General features: G+C 35.7%; 1 protein-coding gene and 1 long non-coding RNA gene across 2 annotated transcripts; both read left to right on the top strand.

Annotated features, from left to right (window-relative positions):
* Positions 1-850: 850 nt before the first annotated feature.
* Positions 851-2,514, top strand: LOC138896748 (uncharacterized). Its single transcript, XR_011410154.1, has 3 exons — positions 851-955; positions 1,554-1,606; positions 2,206-2,514. It is a non-coding gene; the product is annotated as an uncharacterized lncRNA (long non-coding RNA).
* Positions 2,515-17,903: 15,389 nt separating this feature from the next.
* On the top strand, positions 17,904-21,085 carry LOC104093479 (small ribosomal subunit protein bS6c alpha-like). The gene is made up of 2 exons (XM_009599230.4): positions 17,904-18,327; positions 20,675-21,085. The coding sequence occupies exons 1-2, from the start codon at positions 17,977-17,979 to the stop codon at positions 20,912-20,914; spliced, it is 591 nt and encodes a 196-aa protein (XP_009597525.1). The 5' UTR covers positions 17,904-17,976; the 3' UTR covers positions 20,915-21,085.
* The last annotated feature ends 835 nt before the right edge of the window (positions 21,086-21,920 follow it).

Below are 21,920 nucleotides of genomic sequence, written 5' to 3'. Positions count from 1 at the left end.
CATAAATTCATGTCTATATTCCTCCTTTATTTCGAATTTAGATGGAAGAAATTGGAATTTTTGTAAAACTTTCCAAAAATAAAAAATTAAGATTTGAAGGTCCATTTGATATCGAAATTTGATAATTTTTGTATGGTTGGACTAGTCTAGGAACGGGTGTTCGGATTTCATAAGTTTTTCTCAGATTCAAGATGTGGGCCCCACTGTCGATTTTTTAGATTAATTTCGGATTTTAATCCGAAAAAATTAGTAAATTCATATGGAATTAATTCTTGAGATTTGTATTGAGTATATTGAATTTTTTATGACTAGATTTGAGGATTTCGGACACGAATTCGCAAGGCAAAGGTTTATTGGATTTTTGAATTTGGTTGCAAAGCGAGGTAAGTGTCGTGGTTAACTTTGACTTGAGGGAATAATGTTACACCCTGTGCGTCCCAAGATGACGTAATGAATATGAGACTTTTTAATCATTATATTAATTATTTAAAGTCATAATATGGCTATATATGATGTTTGGATAGAAAATATGAAGTTTGGGAAAAGTCGGATTTAAGTTGCGGAAAAACCGACTAAAGATTTGCCTTGTAACAGAGCTTTTTGAGAAATATATTTGGTGTGCTATATGAGGTCTTTTTGGAAAATATTATATATTAAATTGAAGGTCTTGTAATGAATTTTCCAACTCTCTTAATCGTTCATTCATACGACACCCGGGTAAAACATTATAAGCTTTGGAAGAAGGACCAATGCGAGGGTGCCAAGTAGCACCTTTTGACTTTTCAAACAAAATGGATATTTATATCCTTATCTAGTTTCTTTCTTCAATTTTCCAGAATACACAATCAAATAAGACCCATAACTTTACTCTTAAGCTCTCTGCAAGAGGTTCAAACAAGATTATCATCCCGGACATGGAATCAAGAAGCGATAATATTAAAACGATCCCTACGATGTAAGTATCGCTATATCGCCTCTCTTTTTCTTTGTAGTTTGAGTTTTGGAAGGTACTTAATAGTTAAGAAAATATGTACTTTCTGTATTTAAGTGTTTAAATATCAAGAAAGGTTGATAAATTCGCTTCCTAATAGTTAGAACGCACGGGACGGTGATCGGAAGCCCTGAGTTCGAGTTATTCACTTGTAGGAGACTGTTTTGTGGATTGTTTTGTGCTGCTGTTGGGTTGCGTGTTTTACTACTATTTTGTGGAGTTTTGGAGGAGTACGGCTGTGGAGAAATAGCACATAAATACAGGGTGGTGGGCTGGTCGTTCATCGTAATATTTTCCGGCCATTTGACACTACTACGGTGGTCGTTTTGTGTATGAATAGATTGGGGTGTGTTGGATTGTTTTGTAGTTTTTGTGGTGTATATAAGGTTGTAAAATAATGTATACATATTGATATTGTTGTTTTTGGTGTTATCTTTAATTTGAAGGAAGTAAGGATTATAGGGGAGATGCTGCCCGTTTTAATACAAAATAAGTTTGTCGTTTGTTGTGCGATAGTTGTACCTTTCGTAACTTAATGATAGTATTATTATTGTTGTTTTAGATTAAGGTACGAAGAGGCGAGTTCAACTTGGTTATTGGAAAGATTGTGATAAGGTATATTAAAGTTATCCCTTCTTTCCTTTTTGGCATGATCCATATGATGCAAGAAATGAGCAAGTACGCAACTTTCACAAATAATTCTATTCGTAGAAGTACTAGGGTTGCCTATGTTCTTGATTCCCCATATGTCCTACTATCATATCGTCTGTTCATGGGTTTTATGATATTCTGAGAGATCTTATAGATTTACTTTCTTATGCATTGCATTTATTTATACATGTACATTGACCCATGACCAGATGGCATTATATACACGTATATTATATGTATATGGGATATGAAAAAGGTTATGGCATTATATACGCACCACCACCTAATCAGCTGGTATACGTTGATGATTTCGCCTACATTGGCTGAGATGATATGATGGGATGCCCTCAGAGGCTTGATGATGTTATGTACGCATATACTTATGCATGGCATGGCATTTATACACACATGCATGACATTATAAATATTTTCATGATTCACACAGTAATTCAGACTTACAGGTTGAGTTCCTTACTCCATGTTTCTTTCATGCCTTATATACTCGGTACTTTATTTGTACTGACATCCCTTTTTCCTGGGGACGCTGCGTTTCATGCCCGCAGGTCCCGATAGACAGGTTGAGAGTTCTCCTAGTAGGGTATCAACTCAGCATAAGGTATTTGTGCACTCCACTTGCTCCGGAGTTGCCTATTTGGTCAGTATGATTTGAATATGTATTGATTGGTATGACGGGGCCCTGTCCCGACCTTTATGACATTTATGTACTCTTAGAGGAATGTAGATAGATGACATGTATATGGATACTTGTATGGCCTTATCGACCTATGTCTTGAGTATACAAATGATTATGTCGGCCTTATAGGATCGTATGCCACATGTATAGGTTTCTATATCATGCTGGGTCGTCCTATGTGTAGTATTCCCTTATGTTTTATTCTAGTTATCTCATGACGGCATTTCCGGTTCATTTACCCATAATAGTATGGTAAGAGTGATACGTGATCAGCATATGTAAAGAGACAATGAGCTATAACCTCAATATCTCCCGAGGAAGCTCCGACCAGCCAGCCATTTACAATCTGACACATCAATAGAGAACATGATAGTATTAGAACAAAAACTATAACAGTCCAACTTTCAATCGATGTATCACATGAACTTAGTATAATCAAGTATACAGAAGTAAAAAAGAAATGATTACTAAGCACACATGTTGTTTGTTACAATTCCGAAAATAATCATAATTAATGAGTACATATCTATCTTCATTATGTTTCAAAACATCAAAATATCGTATCAATAGTTAATTTGTTTTTTTAAAAAAATACGTAGTTAAATTTAAGACAATCTTGCTACCCTACAATGTTTTTTATTTCAATTTTCACCAAACTTTCAAGGTTGATTTTAGTTCATTGAAGTGTAAAGCCAAATCATAGGAATGAATATAAAGAAGCAGAAGGAGGAATTGGTACAAGGGGATTCAAAAAAATACTTTAGTGTTACACCTAGGATTTGAACCTATGAACTAGAGTAATTCTCTAAACTCTATTTGCTACTACACTAGAATTTTCCGTTATGTTAAGGGAAAAGCTTAATAATCTGGCTTTTCCTTGTCTACCACATAATGAAACTATATATAACATGCAATTAGAATAGTAAACAATAGTTATACCCGTAAACAGGAAAAAGATGGATGATACAAGACATTTTTACATGATAGGTCTCTTATTTAAGATTATTTATATAAATAACATCACTTGTGGTTTATTTCAATAATGAAAGATTTTTTTACTATTTCATTGTTATTATTTTCTGAAAATTTGGAGCTTTGCACGTTAATTATTTTGAAAAGCAGTGTCTCTGAAGCCCTACTTATGTCCAAAAATACTTTTCTTAAGTTTCAGGAGGTTAAATACGTATTTGTAGGAGTTTTGGAATTTAATTTCAGATTAAAGTTCTTTCTGTAATTATAGAATCCAATTTTCTTAAATCTGAGTTAACTCTTCCCGATTTGCTTTTAATTTCCAAAGAGGTGGAAGTGTGTTTGCTATCATGGACAGGAGCGAAATTAGAGTACTAAGTATGAGTCTGGACAAATCTAGTAGTTTTTGCTTAGCATGTATATTTTTATAAAACAAATTCATTAAATATGTATAAATATTCAATAGTGATTATTTTCGCTTTTTCTTTGTTCTTGGGATCACTTGGCGGAGCAGGAGATGGAGGACCTCTGAATCTAGTGTGATATGTTGACGATGCTAGTATGCACGAACCAACCTTGGGGAATGGGAATAAACAAAAGAAAAGAAAAAATAAAAAGGTAACCAAGTCAGTAAGGAGTATTAAAGAATGTTTGCGATATTGAACATGTATTGCAGAATTAATAAATTCATGTCCTAATTTGAGGGACCTCGTTGTGCTCGAGGTAGGCCTAAGCGACACATAAACTTGGAGACAATTGATGCCAATAATTGTGTCATTTCATTAATGCGAAAATGAGTCAAATCATTACTAAAATGACAATAATGAGAAAGTCACTAATGGCATTTGCCTTATTACAATCAAAATATTTGAACGAATCTAGAAACCAATAAAGACATTGTTTCTTAATCTATTTGGCCCCAAAAGGACCTTATCCATGCTTGGCCTTCTTGGATCCGTCGATCAGGTTCCCCAGGTCGCGCATATCCAATAGTAAGTAAGCCCTTACTAGATGCCCTCCTTCATTGCCTTCCGTGTTCTGACAATCCGAGAGTCTCTTTCTCATCTTTCCCTCAAGTTCCATTAGCCCTTGCTCCAAATATTCCAATCTCTCTGTTAATTTAGTAGCAATTTTTCTCCATTCGTTGATCGCTTCCATATCCACTTTGTGTTGTTCCAAATGCCTACCTTCAGACTCGAAGACCCTTTTGCGCAGTATCCTATACTTGACTTGTGCTTCAGCAGCATCATCTATAACCCTATTTTTTAGATTAATTCCTGGCTTGACATCCCCCGCTATATCATCTACCAACCATGATGGGTAGAAGTACACATGGCCGGCATGATATCTGTTTGGATCGATAGTATCTTTCTCCACAATGACCTTTTGATTCCACATACGTTGTGCCTCAAACTTGAACAGAATGATGTTCCCTTTAAAATCTGCTTTGTATTGGACCATGTTGGAAACCCGAGGTATAACCTATTTTCTTCCCGCTTGCCTCATTACCCTTATAGGAGCATAAGGATATATCCCTCTGAACCCGATCAGCACTAGATGAGTAGTTTTTCTTGATCTGATGATGAACTCACTGCTAGGGAACCATTCAAACATCCAATGTACCTTTTTGTCAGTCAGATTGCTGAAGAAATGCACCCAGCTTACAATACTTCTAGGTTGCGCAAACATATCTGGGATAAATGTCATTCTCTTTGGATGATGGTAAGCTATGTAGTCATTCAATGGTCGTCGCAGAAGCTCTTGGCGATATTCACCTCTCTGGAAGTGTTCTGATAACCAAACCTGCAGCAACAGATTACAGCCCTCGAAGTGTCCATACCCCTTCTTGCATTGATCTAAAGCGCGATACATTTTGGCTAAGATCATGGGGATGATACTGTAAGTTTGTCCCCCGATTCCTTCCATTAGATTCCTGGCGACCATGTCTAAGCGAGTGTGGATCCTTCCCCCCTTTCATTGGAAATATCAGAAATCCCAAGAAACAGACAAAGAACACAAAAACTCGGCGGTGCGTCCAACCTAAGGAAGTGATGGCAAGTTCATCATGATGAAGGCGATATGACTTGCTATGCCCATAACATTTGTAAAGGAATTCAAATGGGTGTATAACTTCTTCAGACAGAGTAACTCATCATTTTTCTTGAAACCCAACATTTTCAAAAAACCGCAGGGAGTGGGATTTCCTGGTACTAATAAACCGGGACTATCCCGTGGCAGCTTAGCGAAACCTCCTATTTCCTCTAAGAGAGGAGTCATTTCTATGTTACCAAAGTGGAAGACAACTCTTTTCTCATCTAAAAAAATAGTGGCGACCTCAATCAATTCCCTATTTGGCCGAATGTCCAATAAGGAAGGTAAATTACCAAGAACCTTTTTCACATGATTCTTGTCACTAGGTGAGAGGTTCTTCCACCAATCAAGTAGAAAAGGTGGGATATTTTGAATCAAGCCGAACCTGGGGACTTCGTTCTTCTTTTTCTGCAAACAAATAGAGTTAGCCCTTTCCCCTTCCGGATCTGACTATTTACACATTAATGATCAACATACCGGCATGTTTTCTGCAAGTAATGCGCATAACGTGATGGTGTCCATTAGGATGATAGAAATTTCGTCGGACTTAGGACAAGGATTATCTTAGTGGATTATCACGTGGACAACGTTCTAACCCATACTAGGTTTGGCATGATGCATGCACATTTGATATTAGAGTGAGGTTTCTAGAAGGGTCTAGACCGGTACTCTCAAGTGGATAACATGAGAGGGAAAGGAATGGGACCATCGACTGCACCGCTGATCGACTAGTTTACCGCAAGTAAGCCTTTCCAATTTAAAAGGGTAATTTTGGAAGAGCGCGGACACTCATCAAGTGCCACTATGTTATTAATCGGGCACGGGTGTAATATGATGTGGAGCATGCTTTATGAAAAGATAATAACACGTTGCCAAGTATTTGCATGATAAATATGTAAAAGCAATAAATACAGTATCAAGGTAAAACATAAAAGACGTAAAAAGAAAGACAAAAGAAGAAGTTAGTTCATAGAATATAGGGAATGTAATAAAGTAAGCAAGGGAGTAGGAGTGGGAGAGACTTGATGTAGAAATATTTAAACAAATAAAGAGCAGTTTAGAGAAAATAAAGGTGAATAGGAAAGGGATATGCATGTTATAACCAATTTAAGAAAAGGAAGGTGGAGCAGGGAAGGGATGTGCATATTACAATGAATTTAAACCAGTAAAAGAAAAATGGGAGAGGGATGTGCCTGTAGTAGCAAATAAAAACGGAAAAGGGAAACGCGTTTATATCAAAGAAGACTAATCCATATAAGCCAAATTCGCTATGGTAAGAGCCTAAGTGTAAATCCCCAGCAGAGTCGCCATGTTGTCGCGTCCCTTTTTTCTCGCAAAATCGGGCTTTGATATGTGACAACTCTTTTAAGGAGGTACTAAAAGAGGAGAGTCATCACCTAACGATTTTTAAGGTGCGTTAGGGCACCTATTTGCAAATGACTCCGGTTTAACTGGTCAACGCCACCAAAGATCGGGTAAGGGATCAAGTTACCCCAAAGAAAAGGTGTTAGGCACTCCTCGAGGTTCACAACTGTAGGCTCCGGTTGAACTTAAATTATATGGATTAGTCTATGTGATCAAGTAAGCAAAGAGAGTACAAATTCTAAGAATTTTATTATAAAGAGATCTTGAATAGGGAGGTGCGGCTATTTGTTTTCAATCTAATAGAAAAGAAAGGAAAAGGGGGAGTCTTAAGTTTTTTAGCCTAAAGGATCACCCAGCGGGCACAGACTATCATCTCCTGCTATCCGATTACTATGTTAAAGTTGTTTACCTAAAAGCACTCTAATTCAATTCTAAGTCGTGCACTATGCGTGCACTACTCGTCCCATACCCATGGTCCAGGAGGTTTTGGACCTCTATTTGGATGGTTCTAGACCTTATCTAGGCTGCTTAAAAATGCAAAACTAGGCGACAAACAAAACATATAAAGAGTTAACATAAAAGCAATTGAGGGCTCACATTGACCTCCACACTCAAGCAGCGAATGCACGCACACACAGATGTCAATTAGGAAGCTGCAGAATCCAGAATATTAAACCTATCGACATATTTTCTAGACGATTTTTGAGTCAAAGTATGCGAGCGATTTCAGATGCAGGACAGAATTATTCAGGTATTGCAAGCTGATTATTGAAGGTTTTAATTTACCAATCCTATATGTGTTATGCCTAGGTGATCTACACAGTTGAGTATAACCAAATCTACTGGAAAAAGTCCCAGAATTGTCCAGGTTTTCCTAACAGTGATACTCAGGAAATAGTGTTTGAGTAGTCTAGTATTAACCAATTAACGAGCAATTATTTCCTATAGGCAGGATCTCTAAGGAACGCTCAAGTTCCAGCGGCAAAGAGAGTGATCAACGAACCCCAAATCCTAATGTGTCAGAGTTCACAAGGGTCTCAAATGGACCCCAAGCAGTGCTCACACTAGGGAGGTCAATAGAGAGAGTTTTGGTGGCCTTAGCCTTCAGCCGGCCAAGAGTGATAGATTCAGAATGTGTAGGTAACAAATGAGAGTGAGATGCCAGTGATCAAGTGATAGAATTTGAAGAGGTGCGCTTATGTTTTAGAAGCAGACATAGCATGGGTGATTGAACAAAGAACATACCGGAAAAGAGAATCAATAAAAAAACTCAAAGGACGGGTTGACATCACAAGTTCAAACACTAAGCATATTGGGCAGAAAATATTTTGTATGAAGAAGGAGAATCAGGTATTCTGAGACTACAAGATTAACATACAAAGGTGCACAGTGCAAACGAATCTAAAGTAGAGCACTAACTTAAAGAATTTAAAGCCAAGGGGTCCAAATTATGTTGAATATCCATCACAACACCAGCAAGTAGACATGCCAACTTATATCACTAAGACAAAACAATATCAACCATTATAAGGAAACACACGTTAAGATGGCTACTCTAAAGGTCCTAACTAATCACTAGGGGATACAGGATTAGGCAAACTGAAGACATAATGAGTGACAAAATAGCATGGGGAGCAAGTCATAGCTAGAGTGAAGGTCTTAACAGAGATTAAAACACATTATAGATACGAGTCAGTCATTACAGGAACACAGAACAAAGCAGGGAAGCAAACTCATGCCACGCAGAAAATGTAAACATTCAGGTACCAACACATTAGGCTAAACGAACTTAAGAGAGTTCAAATTATTCAAGTTAAGCATAAACATATCTATGAACTGGCAGATTTATGTAAAATCAAGTGCTAAAAAAGTTCAGATCACAAAACGAGTTCAATGCCAACAAGGCTGCACATAGAGATGGTCTAGAAACACATTAGGTCACGAAATTTCAGAGGTATGAATATGCAAATCATGAACATAGGAGAATAAAATTGCGAAATCTAAGGAACTTACCAGTTATCACTTGACAAAATAGACAAACAAGAAAGAACAAACTCCACACTACTCTGAACGTCAGCAAAGAACAATAGAACCCAGAATCTTAGTGAGTCAGAGTTCCCAAAGGTTTCAAACGAACCCCGGGCAGTGCTCGCACCAAGAAAAGTTGAAAAGTCAAATTCCAGAGGCCTTGGCTTTCAGCCGTCCAACGATTTTAAAAACTCGGTAACCGGCCAGGATTGGTGACCGGTCGGTCACTATTTTTCTCAACCGGGCCGGTCCGGTCCAGTTAACCAGTTCAACAGTAATTTTTATTGACTGAGTTTGACCGATCCGATTAACCGGTAAAAAAATATATACGGACCAACCCCCTAACCCCCCAAACCCAGCCCTACCCGGCTCCCTTCCATCGGTCCGGGCCGGTCCGATTTTCTACTGGTCTAGGCCGGTCCGTTAAACAGGTTTAGGTTCACTACATCGGTTCTGCAGAATTTGAGTGCTAAAAGTTTCTTTACCCAGTTGACTCAATGAATTCACTGTTAGTTTTTAGGTCTCTTTTGGGTCTTTTATTAAATGAACTAAACCTGCTCAAGTTTAGCAAACATAAAGGGTAATAAATGAAGGACAAAGTTAGACTTAGCCCAAAGATAAGGGACAGTTTTGGCTAAAAACTAGCAGCTGGTGTATGAAGTGATTAGTGAGGTATGCGTAACTGAATTAATATTTTTCACTTTCATTTCTTTCTGCTTATTATCGTGAGAATATAATAGGCAGATGTCTTTGGCCTCGAGATGATACATAGCTCCTTTAAACTTTAGAAGTATTTATGTTGTATATTATTTGGTGATGTATATTTGTAGTTTCTTAATGTGTATGTGGATTTTGCATTGCGGAAGACACTGCACTTGAAACCTTATCTCTTTAGTCTTCTAAGAGCTGCTTTTATAGTTGTCTTGATCATGGGTGTTTTAAAATTCCTCTATCAACATCTTGAATAGTTTGTTATCCACAAAATATATTTGTAGTGTGACAGAGCACCTATCTATGTCTACATTTTTTCCCCCTTGGTTTTTTTAATTAGTTGGATGTTGCTGGAGCAAGAGAATGGGTTTCTTTCGAAGGCAATATCAGGTTTAAGATGGCATATCAAAAGCTATAGTCATGCCTCGGTGTCTATTGAATTATATCTCGCTGAACTCTAGATGTTTGTTTTTTTATGAGGTGCAGGTTTCGGAGAAGTCTTTTCCTTGAAGGCAACGAAGTCTCTAAAAATTTCCCTAATATTGACCGTCTATTCTAATCTCAGATGTGCAATAACTCTTGGTCTGAATTGTTAGTTATTATCAGGAGACAACGTATAACTATGCTGGTTAATTTTGTATCTGACCACTGATATTATTACTGGAAAATTTGTAGGCTTAGTATTTATCGGACAATGGTGACACCAACATGAAACCATTTAGTGTTGGTGATCCCTCAGTATTGTTAGTATTGTTCTGGTGTGGTCTCCAACCTAATTATTGATAACTTATGTCATATTGTGGAGTAAATGAGAGCCTGCTTTTGCTAGGATGCAAGGGAGTAGACTAAGATATGTTGAGATTATCATTATATCTTTTATGTATCTAACTTGAGATATTTTATGAATTTACCACATAGAAGTGTTGAAAGAAATTATCTACTGTTTATGTCGGTATTCAACCAGAGGACAACTTTATTGTGCCTTTGAATTTCTAGTGCTACTCATTATTATTGATTAGCCGCTAGCATCTGATTTTTTTTGTATCTCCATAAATTGTCACTCCTTTTTGCTTTCTTTGTTTGCGGTGTACACTTTTTCTCACCTTTATGTATATGTGTGAACCCAATGCAAGGAGTGAGGGTTCGTCTTGGAACCACAAGAATTGGGCTGTTGTGCGAACACACGTAATTATTCTTGATATTGTAGTTCATGGCTTGTCTAATTCAGTATCAATTTATGACTCAGTTATTAAAATGCAGTTGGTATATAAATTTGTATACTCCTTATAAATATTGTATATAGAATTTGAATAGTCTGCTGATGACATAACGAACACTCATCTTTTACTATTGGCAAGTCACATAGGCTTTTAATGCTTTCTTCTTAAAAAATAGTGGCATCTTGCCATTGTAAGAGTTATTCTACCTACATATAGAATGTGTATACTTCTTGAACATGATTTATAAGAAACAGACTCTCTACCTTTATAAAATAGGAGTAAGGCCTGCATAGTTGTTACTTGAATGCGATGCTTGTTCCTCGAAATGTTCTTGAGCCAAATGAAATCAAGGGTTCATATCTCTAAAAGTGATACGTATTATTTTTTGAGGTTGCTGAGTACAACCTACAAAAGTCATGCTCAGAAGCGTCAAACATGGTAAGTTATTCGCCAAGGCCAATTACCAATAACATGATTATGTTCGAACAACAACTTGAAATCTCGATTTTCTAGTCAACAAAGATACGACAATTCAAATGATTTCAAAAGCCTATACAACCATTGCAATTTGGTATATATATTAATGCTATTTTTGTTTCAGTAGATACCGTAAAATGTTTGAGTCAAATCACATCATTATATCATGTACTATCTAAGAAAATATTATTGAATGGATTAAACATTGAATCACCTAATATATGTAATGTTGAAAGAAACTATAGACCAATTAAAAAAGTCAAGATATGTGCAAACTGTCTTAAATATCAATTCTATAAAAAATATTTGTGTATGAAAGAACTAACTGAAATGAAACATTAAAAGAAGAAGAACAATAATGCAGAGAAAAGAGTGAGATTATTCTTATTAATTTTGGGATGATTTATAATGGGGTAAAGTCCCTCTATTTATAGGGGGAAATGACTTAGCCACAAAGTAACAAACTTTCTAAAAGATAGATATTCCCTCTAAGTACAATTCTATTCATAACACTCCCTCTTGAATATCTACTCAATAGGTAATTTACCTTGTTAAAACCTTAACTAAAATAAAATCTAGTGGGAAAAAAAATTCAAGGAAAAAGAGTACACATGTTTAATAATACGCATTTTGGTTGCCTCGTTAAAAACCTTGCAAGAAAAACCCAGTGGGACAAAATCTTGTAAGGAAAAAAAAGTGTAACGTGTATTAACTCCCCCTGATGAGAGCATCAATTCACATTCTTGAGCCTTTGTATGCCAATCTTGTACACCAGCTTCTTCAAGGTTGACATCGGTAGAGATTTGGTGAACAAATCAGCCATATTATCACTTGAACAAATCTGTTGCACATTGATACCACCATTCTTTTGAATCTCATGTGTGAAAAATAACTTCGGTGAAATGTGTTTTGTCCTATCTCCTTTTATGAATCCTCCCTTCAATTGGGCTATGCATGTTGCATTGTCTTCATATAAAATTGTGGGTAGTTTGTCACATTTCAAACCACATTTGTCTTGAAGAAGATGTATTATAGAACTCAACCACACACATTCTCGTCTTGCTTCATGAATAGCAATTATCTCAGCATGATTAGATGAAATAGCCACAATTGATTGCTTAGTCGATTGCCAAGATATGATAGTGCCTCCACAGGTAAACACATAGCCTGTTTGAGATCGAGCCTTATGTGGGTCGGATAAATACCCAGTATCGGCATAACCAACAAGTTCAGGACTGCATTTGTTGCCATAAAATATGCTCATATCTTGTAGTCCCTTATAGATACCGCAATATGTATTTGATTTCATTCCAATGTCTCCTTGTAGGAGCAGAGCAGTATCTTGCCAAGACATTAATCGAAAAAGTTATGTCAGGTCTTGTAGTATTAGCAAGATACATTAGTACACCAACTGCATTAAGATATGGTATTTCAGGACCAAGTACCTCTTCATTCTTTTCTTGAGGTCGGAGCAGATCCTTATTCACATTAAGTGATCGAACCACCATCAGAGTACTTAATGGATGTGCTCCATCCATGTAAAACTGTTTTAATACCTTTTCTGTGTAGGCAGATTGATGAACAAAAATTCTGTTTTCAAATGTTCAATTTGCAAATCGAGACATAATTTTGTCTTTGCGAGATCTTTCATCTCGAATTCCTTCTTTAAATGATCAATTTCTTTTTGAAGTTCTACAGGAGTTCCAATAAGATTTATGTCATCAACATATACGGCAAGTACAACAAATTCCGGTGTTGTTTTCTTTATAAAACTACATGGACAAATTGCATCATTTATATAACCTTCCTTTAATAAATACACACTGAGGCAGTTATACCATATTCTTGTTGATTGCTTTAGACCATACAAAGATCTTTGCAATTTGATTGAAAAAAATTTTCGACACTTTGAATTATGTGCGTCAAGCATTTTAAATCCCTCGGGAATTTTTATCTATAGCTCATTATCAAGTGAGCCGTAAAGGTAGGCTGTAACCACATCCATTAAATGCATGTCAAGCTTTCATGGACAACAAAACTAATAACGGAATATTATAGCATCCATAACAGGAGAATACGACTCTTTATAATCGACATCAGGCCTTTGTGAAAATCCTTGTGCAACAAGGCGTGCTTTATATCTTTGTACCTCATTTTTCTCATTCCTTTTACGTACAAAACCCCATTTATAGCCAACAGGTTTAACACCATTAGGTGTTTGGACTACATGCCCAAAAACTTCACATTTCGCAAGTGAATCCAACTCGGATTGGATTGCTTTTTGCCATTTTGGCCAATCACGTCTTTGTCGACATTCTCCAACAGATTGAGGTTCAAGATCCTCACTATCTTGCATAATGCTAGATGCAACATTGTATGCAAAGACATAATTCACCACTATATCCAATCGATTCAAATTTGTCTCAATATCGATTGAATTTATCGGTAGTTCCTTATTTTCTCATGCTCAATGATTTCATCATGAATATCAGGATTGGTTAAATCGTGGATTTTTTCATGAGACTCTTTCGTAGTGTCATTTTGATCATTTGTTTTTATTTTTCTAGGATTTCGATTCTTAGAACCCAATGGTCTGCCACGCTTTAGGTGTGCTTTTGACTCATTAGTTATGACACTAAAAGATTGTCCAACAGGAACATCAATACGAATTGGAACATTCTCTGCATGGATATGTGATTTTTTTATCCTTTTCAGATCTGTAAATGCGTCTGGCATTTGATTTGCTATTTTTTGCAAGTGAATGATCTTTTGCACCTCTTTTTCACAAATAAAGGCATGTGGATCAAGATGATGCAAAGGTGGATTTTTCCACAAAATTTCTCATTTGGTTTTACCAATTTCTCCCCCTAATTTTGGGAAAAGTGTCTCATCGAATCGACCGTATGCAAATCGAGTAGTGAAAAAATTCCCCGTTAATGTTTCGAAGTAGCGAATAATGGAGGGCGATTCAAACCCAACATATATTCCTAACCTTCTTTGGGGATCTATTTTGATGCGATCTGGTGGTGCTACAGGCACATATACTGCGTATCCCAAAAAATCTAAATGGGATATATTAGGTTCATGACCCAAAACTAATTGCAATAGGGAATATTTATGATAATTTATCGATCTGAGACGAACTAGCATTGTTGCATGCAAAATGGCATGACCCCAAACAGAAGTAGGTAACCTCGTTTTCATGAGTAACGGTCTTGCTATCAATTGTAGACGTTTAATCAAAGATTCTGCAAGGCCATTTTGAGTATGAACATGAGGTACATGATGTTCCACTTTTATCCCAATTGATAAGCAATAATCATTAAATGCTTGGGATGAAAACTCAACAGCATTATCAAGACTAATAGACTTAATTGGATTATCGGAAAATTGTGTTCGTAATCTGATTATTTGTGCCATTAATTTTACAAACACCAGGTTGCGAGATGACAATATGCACACATGAGATCATCTAGAAGATGCATGTATTAAGACCATAAAATATCTAAACGACTCACTGGATAGGTTAATAGGTCCACAAATATACATGTGTATACGTTCCAAAAATGCAGGGGACTCAATCCCAACCTTTGTTGGTGATGGTCGAATAATTAACTTACCTTGATGACAAGAAGTACAAAAAAAATCATTATTTAAAAAAATCTTTAAATTCTTTAATAGATGCCCATTTGAGTTTTTTATAATCCGTCTCATCATAATTGATTCAGGATGTCCCAATCGCTCATGCCAAAGTACAAAGTATTAGAATCAGTAACCTTTTGGTTTATGATAGAATGTGCCTTAATTGCACTAATTCTTGTCCAATACATATCACAAGATAAAGATGGGAACTTCACAATAACCCTTTTCTCACAAGAGACATTCTTGGTAACGATGAGATATTCAAGATTATTCTCATTTATTGTCTCAATATGATATCCATTTCGGCGGATATCTTTAAAACTCAACAAGTTCCTCCTGGACTTGGAGGAGAACATTGCATTATCTATGATAAGTATTGTTCTCCTAGGCAGAGTTATAGTAGCTCTACTAGAGCGTTCAATTAGATTACTACTACTAGAAATTGTAGTAACATCTGCCTTACACATACTATTACTACTACCAAAAATTGTAGTAACATCTGCCTTACACATACTTAAATTAGAGAAATATTTCTTTTCTTTGAATATTGTATGTGTCGTACATGAATCAACTAAACAAATATTTTTACAATTGAACTTTGATCCAAATTTGCTTTGAGAGATATCCATATTTTGCTTCTCATGGTTTGACATACAAAAGAAATAGACGAATAAATATTAGTATTTAGCACCATTAAACATAAAAAGTAAAATTAGCTTTCATGTACTACATGGGTTTGCTCAATTAGGCTATCTTTAATAGTCTATATCCTAATTCACTACTAGGATTCATAACAAAATTTCATAGACTGGACTAGTTAATCGTATAGCAATATTGACTACTCCATCCGTTTCAATTTATGTGAACTTGCTTGATTGGGCACGGAGTTTAAGAAAAAATAAAAAAAATTGGAATTTGTGGTCCTAAATAATTCAAAAAGGGGTTCAGAGTATTTGTGTGGTTATAATCGTTTCTCATTAAGGATAGAATTGAAAGTTTAAGCTAAATTGTTTTCAAATTTAAAAATGAATCATTCTTTTTGGATCGCAACAAAAATTAAATAGGTTCACATGAAACAAAACGGATAGAGTAATTATTAGTAGTGACATGGTGACAAGACAATAATATTACTTTCTTTTGTTAAATATCAAACGTGCACTTCTGGAAATTAACTAAGTTCGATTTGGTTGTCAATTCAACAAACCAAAGAATGAAAGCCGTCAAATCTAGGTAACAAAATAAACATTTGCTTTTGTTGGCGAATGTTCTTGCCAGTTGCCAATTGCCAGTAACAATCTATACATTCGTATGTTTTTTTTATTTTTTTGTCCAAAACCAGTAACTAAATATTCTCTTCACATCACAATGTTACTTTAATAAAAAAAAATATGTTAATCCTTAAAAACTAACCAAACTGAAATATTGTTTAAAATAAATACTAGAACTATATTTAATTAAAATGAACTAACACTATTTCATAAAATACATAAAATTAATTGATACTAATGATTACTACTCAGGTAAAGAATTGTGATTGCTTGATGTTTATTCGCTAGCTACTACGAATAAGTAAAAATAAAAATCAAACTGCTCAATCATCTTTAACCACGGATCCATCACCGATCAAGTGATCTATTTTTTCATCAGGGTGCTCAAAGAAGTTTGCCACATCCAGGTGCGTGATATCACATTCATTGTCACAGATAAAATTAACTTCAAGGCCTTTATTCTTTAGAGATGCTTGATAAAGCTCAACCAAATGTCTTGATGTACGACAAATATTTGCCCAATGCCCTTTTCCACCGCAACGACAATATTCAATTTACGAACCATTTGCCTTTGGCTTCTCATCTTTTCCTTTCCACTTTTGGTGGTTATTTTTCTTTGGGGGATGATTAACACCAGAAAAATTTCTTCCTTGTCTACGACCATGGCCACGACTACGAATAGGGCCACGACTTTTTTCACGCTTAGCATAATGGGAATACACCCCATCCACTTCAGGCAATAATGTAGACACGATGGGTCGATTATCGTGATTTTTCATGAGCAAGTCATTGTTTCGTTCAGCCACAAGTGGAAGAGAAATCAACTCAGAATACTTCTTGAAACCTTTCTCTCGATACTGCTATTGCAGGACCATATTGGAGGCATGAAACGTTGTGAACGTTTTTTCAAGCATATCATAGTGAGTGATATTATCTCTACAGAATTTCAATTTAGAAGCAATTCTGAACATCGCCGAATTGTATTCAGAAACAAACTTAAAGTCTTGGAGCCTCAGATGTGCCCAATCATATCATGCTTGTGGAAGAGTGACCAACTTTAAGTTGTCATATCTTTCCTTTAAGTCATTCCAAAAAATAAGTGGATCTTTGACTGTGAGATATTCTATTTTCAACCCTTCATCAAGGTGGTGACGCACGAAAATCAAGGCCTTAATTAGCACAGTCTTGGGTAGATGCTTTATTTTTATCTTTAATGGCGTCTCCAAGACCCGTTGCATCTAAATAGATTTCAGCATCCAACACCCATGTCATACAGTTCTTGCCCGAAATTTTAAGGGCAACAAACTTTTTTTTCATAATATTAGTCATAATTAAAAAAGGAGAAAAGTTATACCTTAATCTTCTCAAAGAGTTTCTTGAGATTGAGATGATATAGTCTCGTGCTGATAACGTGAAATGAAACAATAAAAGAAGATGAACAATATTGCAACGAAAAGAGAGAATTCTTATTAATTTTGAATGATTTACAATGGGATAAAACCCTTCTATTTATAGGAAAAATAACTTAGCCACAAAATAATAAAGTATCTAAAAAATAACATTCAGTCTAAGTACAAATCGTTAATTCTTGTGATCTTCTTTATTATAGTAGTTATCTTCCCTAACAATATTTTACAGGTAATAATTTTGGAACTAATTTATTGTATGTTCTCTGTAACAACACATTTGGCTACAGTTGCCAAAAGAACGGCAATTGTACGGAGGTTAAAGTTTTGTAAATTTTGCGAAGTAACATGATGGTTAAAGGAAAGCCAATAAATTTTCTCTTGTACAGTTTTTACCAATGTTGGAATTGGGAATAAATTTTCCCTCCTTATCCACTTTATCTCTCAACAACAAACAACAACAATGGCGTCTTCTTCTTCTTTATCATCAATATTCCCATCTCTCACCTCCACATTCTCCTCTTCTAAACCTTCAATTCTCTCACTCACACACCCTTTTACTAAAACTTATAAGGCCTCTGTCCCAATAGTGAAGGCCCAGACTCTAGAATTTTCGGGATCTTTCTTTGAAGGTGGATTCGGAGGAGGAGATGATGAGCCACCAGCAACTACACCTTGGTCTGGGATTTCAGCCGTTGAAGATAAAGAGGAGCCGCAGTGTCCTCCTGGGTTACGCCCTTATGAAACTATGGCGGTTTTGAGACCCGACATGTCTGAAGATGAGAGACTTGCTCTTACCCAGAAATACGAAGAGGTATGATTTATGAATTTATGCAATTTTTTGTACTCCCTTCGTTCCCAATTTATGTGAGAGTGGTTATAAAATATTTCATTAAAAGTAAAATGAGAAGTTAAAGTTAGATTTTTTCTGGATATAAAATGTTACTTTTGGACAGACTAAAAAGAAAAGAGCATTCACATAAATTGGGACAGGGGAATTAATTGATATCTCCTAGTAGATTTTGTTTTGTAACTTGCAGGACTAAGCTCAAGGTGGTAACTTTTGAGTTTTGAGTTTGTAATTGCTGATTTCTTACTATTTGAGCGTGAGAGTCTAGAAGTTCAGAGTGCTAAACATTTATCTTTTGAATCTAATACTGCATCTATCACAATTTGTTTGCAGTTGTTGCTTATTTACAGTCAATTTTTTGACTAACTTTTTGAGATAAAAATGAGCTAGGCTAATACATTTTCTTATAATTAAAATTTGGATGTCGAAAACTGCACGAGAAGTATTATAAGTTGTACTCATTTGATAGGAAGATGGCTAGGGACAACGAATCGAGGAAGAAAAATAGTTGATATTCGGTTTGCATTCATAATGAAAAGATTAGTTATGGTGAAAATGCAGCCCCGTAGAGAGCGTAATTATTCCCTTGTATACGACTCTCAATCTTGCTTACTCTTCTTTTCAGTTCTTATTTCTCTTGGCTAGGAAATCCTCTATTTTATTTTTCATTGTGAATGGGTGAGCTTGAAACCAAAGGAAGTTTTGAGCTTTGCAATTGATAATTTAAGCACAGGAGTATTAGAGAATAAACTTCCATTTCCTCCGTCTAATAACCATTCTTTGGAAAATCTGAGCTGTTGATCCAATAAAACTCTTAGAATTGCGGTGCATAATTTTATAACTATAACTTAAGCTGGCATAGATATGATCCGAGTAACAAAGAAAATTATTTCTTGGCTTCTGCTACATTTTCATTTTTCTTTTTCCCATGGAATGACTTCCCTTTTAATCTTATTCTTTTTTTCCATCTGTTGCTTGAGTCCAAATAGATATAAGATATTTCCGCGCACAAGCACATAACTTGATGTAGGTGGATGGCTCTAAGTTTTTTTGTAGTAGCTAGATATTGTGTTTTACTTTCATTCAGAGGCGAATCCAGAATTCAAACTCTATAGGTTCATCCTTTAAGGTTCTTAGCATTGAACCCATTGTATTTTTATAATTATGGGTTCATTATGAGTTCATATCTGCTATTTATTGAAATTTCAGTGGATATTTTCACATAAATTTATGCTTTGCATTGAAAGTATTGGGTTCAGATGAACCCGCTGCTGCAACGTTGCATCCGCCCCTTGCTAATCACTGTGGCCTGCAGTAAGTCAAGCATGCCTAGTAAAGAGGTTTTCTTAGAACTCTCCCCTTTTCTTATAATGTTCTTAATACTCTACCTCTTACCAGTGGCATTTAATGGTTTAACAAAATTATCATTACCTTCAACATATGCAACTACTTTGTGATTTTCTATGAATTTTGGCTAGTACCGGTAAATCTTTATGTTTCGCCTTAGTTTGATCATTGATTGGGTAATCAAGATATTAGGTGGTTGAGTTAAAAAAATAAAGAAAAAGAAGAACAGACGGAGAAGCAAAGCAGTTACAGAGGGAGGGATGATTTTCTTTAACCACTGTATCTACAACCTTTAACCACTATGTTCCCAATGGAAAAGCTATGAATTGTTAGCTGTCCAAGTCTCCATTATCCACACAACTCACTGTCTCCACCTGCACAAACTATTGTCTGACTTTAAACCTTTTTTGCAACCTTTGAAGTTTGAACTCAAAGTAGCTCTTTATTTACTTTCTTTTTTTGTTCCATTTCAATCTAACAAGAATATTTTATTCCTTTTGTGATTAATTTTTAACCAGGTTCAGTATCTTTGAGTCTCTGGTTGCTCAATTTCATGTCCTTCCTGAGCCATTAACTGATTAGACATACTAAGAAAAGCTAACCATAGAATTATGTCTTCTAATTTAAGGGACAAGTTCATAAATATGAACTTTGTTAACTTGAGAAATCTGTACAGTGTTATCACTCGGATTTTCACCTGAAGCTAGAAACAATATGTATATTCTTATTGCAGTGTTAATGCTTCAACTGGTCATGGAGTAAGTAATTTTCATGTAATTGTTTGCGTTATAGATTCATTGCATCTGTGTTATGGAGTTACATCAGGTTCCGACACTATCTCCCTTCAATTTCAGTTGCACACAATACTGGCTATTTGATGAATGATGATGCAACTATTAAGTCTTTAGACCAAGTATTTTCATTAGTTCTCCAATGTCGTTTTGTTTTTCTTTCTGTTGGGCAGTTACTGGTTGCTGGTGGTGGTATGTATGTGGAGGTCTTCAACCGAGGCGTTATTCCACTTGCGTACAGCATTAGGAAAAAAAATAAAGCTGGAGAGACAAATACATACTTGGACGGGATCTACCTCTTGTTCACTTATTTTACCAAGCCTGAATCCATTGCAACCCTTGAGGCAACAATGGTGGCTGATGATGATGTTATCCGATCGTCCACTTTCAAGATTAGGAAAAGGAAATACTAGTTTAATTAGTTAGTTTAATTTGTATTTTTTCAGCTGTAAAAGACAATAACAGGGGGAGGCAGGTTTTCCTCATCTCACCTCTCCGATGTTTTAGTCTTTTTCAAAGTAAAGCAGTACCATTTTGTAATATATTTTTTACATTACCGAAAGTTGCCATTACATTCTGCTTTAGCATCCTCCAATTTGGCTGTATAATAGTACCATTATTGAGCACTTGATAGTCCTGTATAAAGATGATCCTTGATTTTTTGCTTCTGTAGTTTCTTTGGTTGTCAAGTCAGATTACCATTTCTCTTAATTATAGAATTTAAAACCACATTTCTTTTTACAACCATTGTCGAGGCCAGCTTCGTGCAACTTGACTAATTCCACTCGGCATCTATTACCTCCCACCGGCATAGGTACATGAGATGAGAAAGTGAATTAGTGTAGTCTATTCTCCTCTTTCTCTTGCCCTCTCCCCTGTCAATTGATCTCTGTTTGGTGGTTGGTAGGTGAATTTGTATCTTTAATTGGACATTTTTTGAACTTTGTTTATGAACCCAGGTTGACAGTTGGTACTGAAGGAAGTTGAGAAACAGCATTTTATTTTCTTAGAAACAGTATTTTATTTTCTTTCTTTTTGTTGATGCCCTTTTGCCCTATCTAAACTGCCATGGCTTCCAAAAGCAAGACTAACCACTTTGTGGGTTGTGATTTAGACATTTGGTTCAAAATTTTGTGCTGATTGCTTTAAGACAATTGTGTTGGCTTCCACCAGAACATATGTAATAAAATAGTCTTTTTAAGTTGATTGCTAAGAATTTTTTCCAAAGTCAGGCTACTTTATAGTTAGATAAGTTTTAATTTTCTTTGATTTCTTTTGCTTTATGGGAAATCTTGAGAATCTGATTTAATGGTGTAATTTGAAGATGACCTCAATGCCCACTTTGAGAGAGGGAAATGATGAGAATCTTCTCCATCCCACAAACAATAGCAGAGCTTTATTCTAAAAAATGCCCACATG

Source organism: Nicotiana tomentosiformis, chromosome 8 (assembly GCF_000390325.3).
Source record: "Nicotiana tomentosiformis chromosome 8, ASM39032v3, whole genome shotgun sequence".
Classification (NCBI taxonomy): Eukaryota; Viridiplantae; Streptophyta; class Magnoliopsida; order Solanales; family Solanaceae; genus Nicotiana; species Nicotiana tomentosiformis.
The sequence above is the reverse complement of the archived record's forward strand: the minus strand, read 5'-3'. Positions and strand labels throughout refer to the sequence as shown.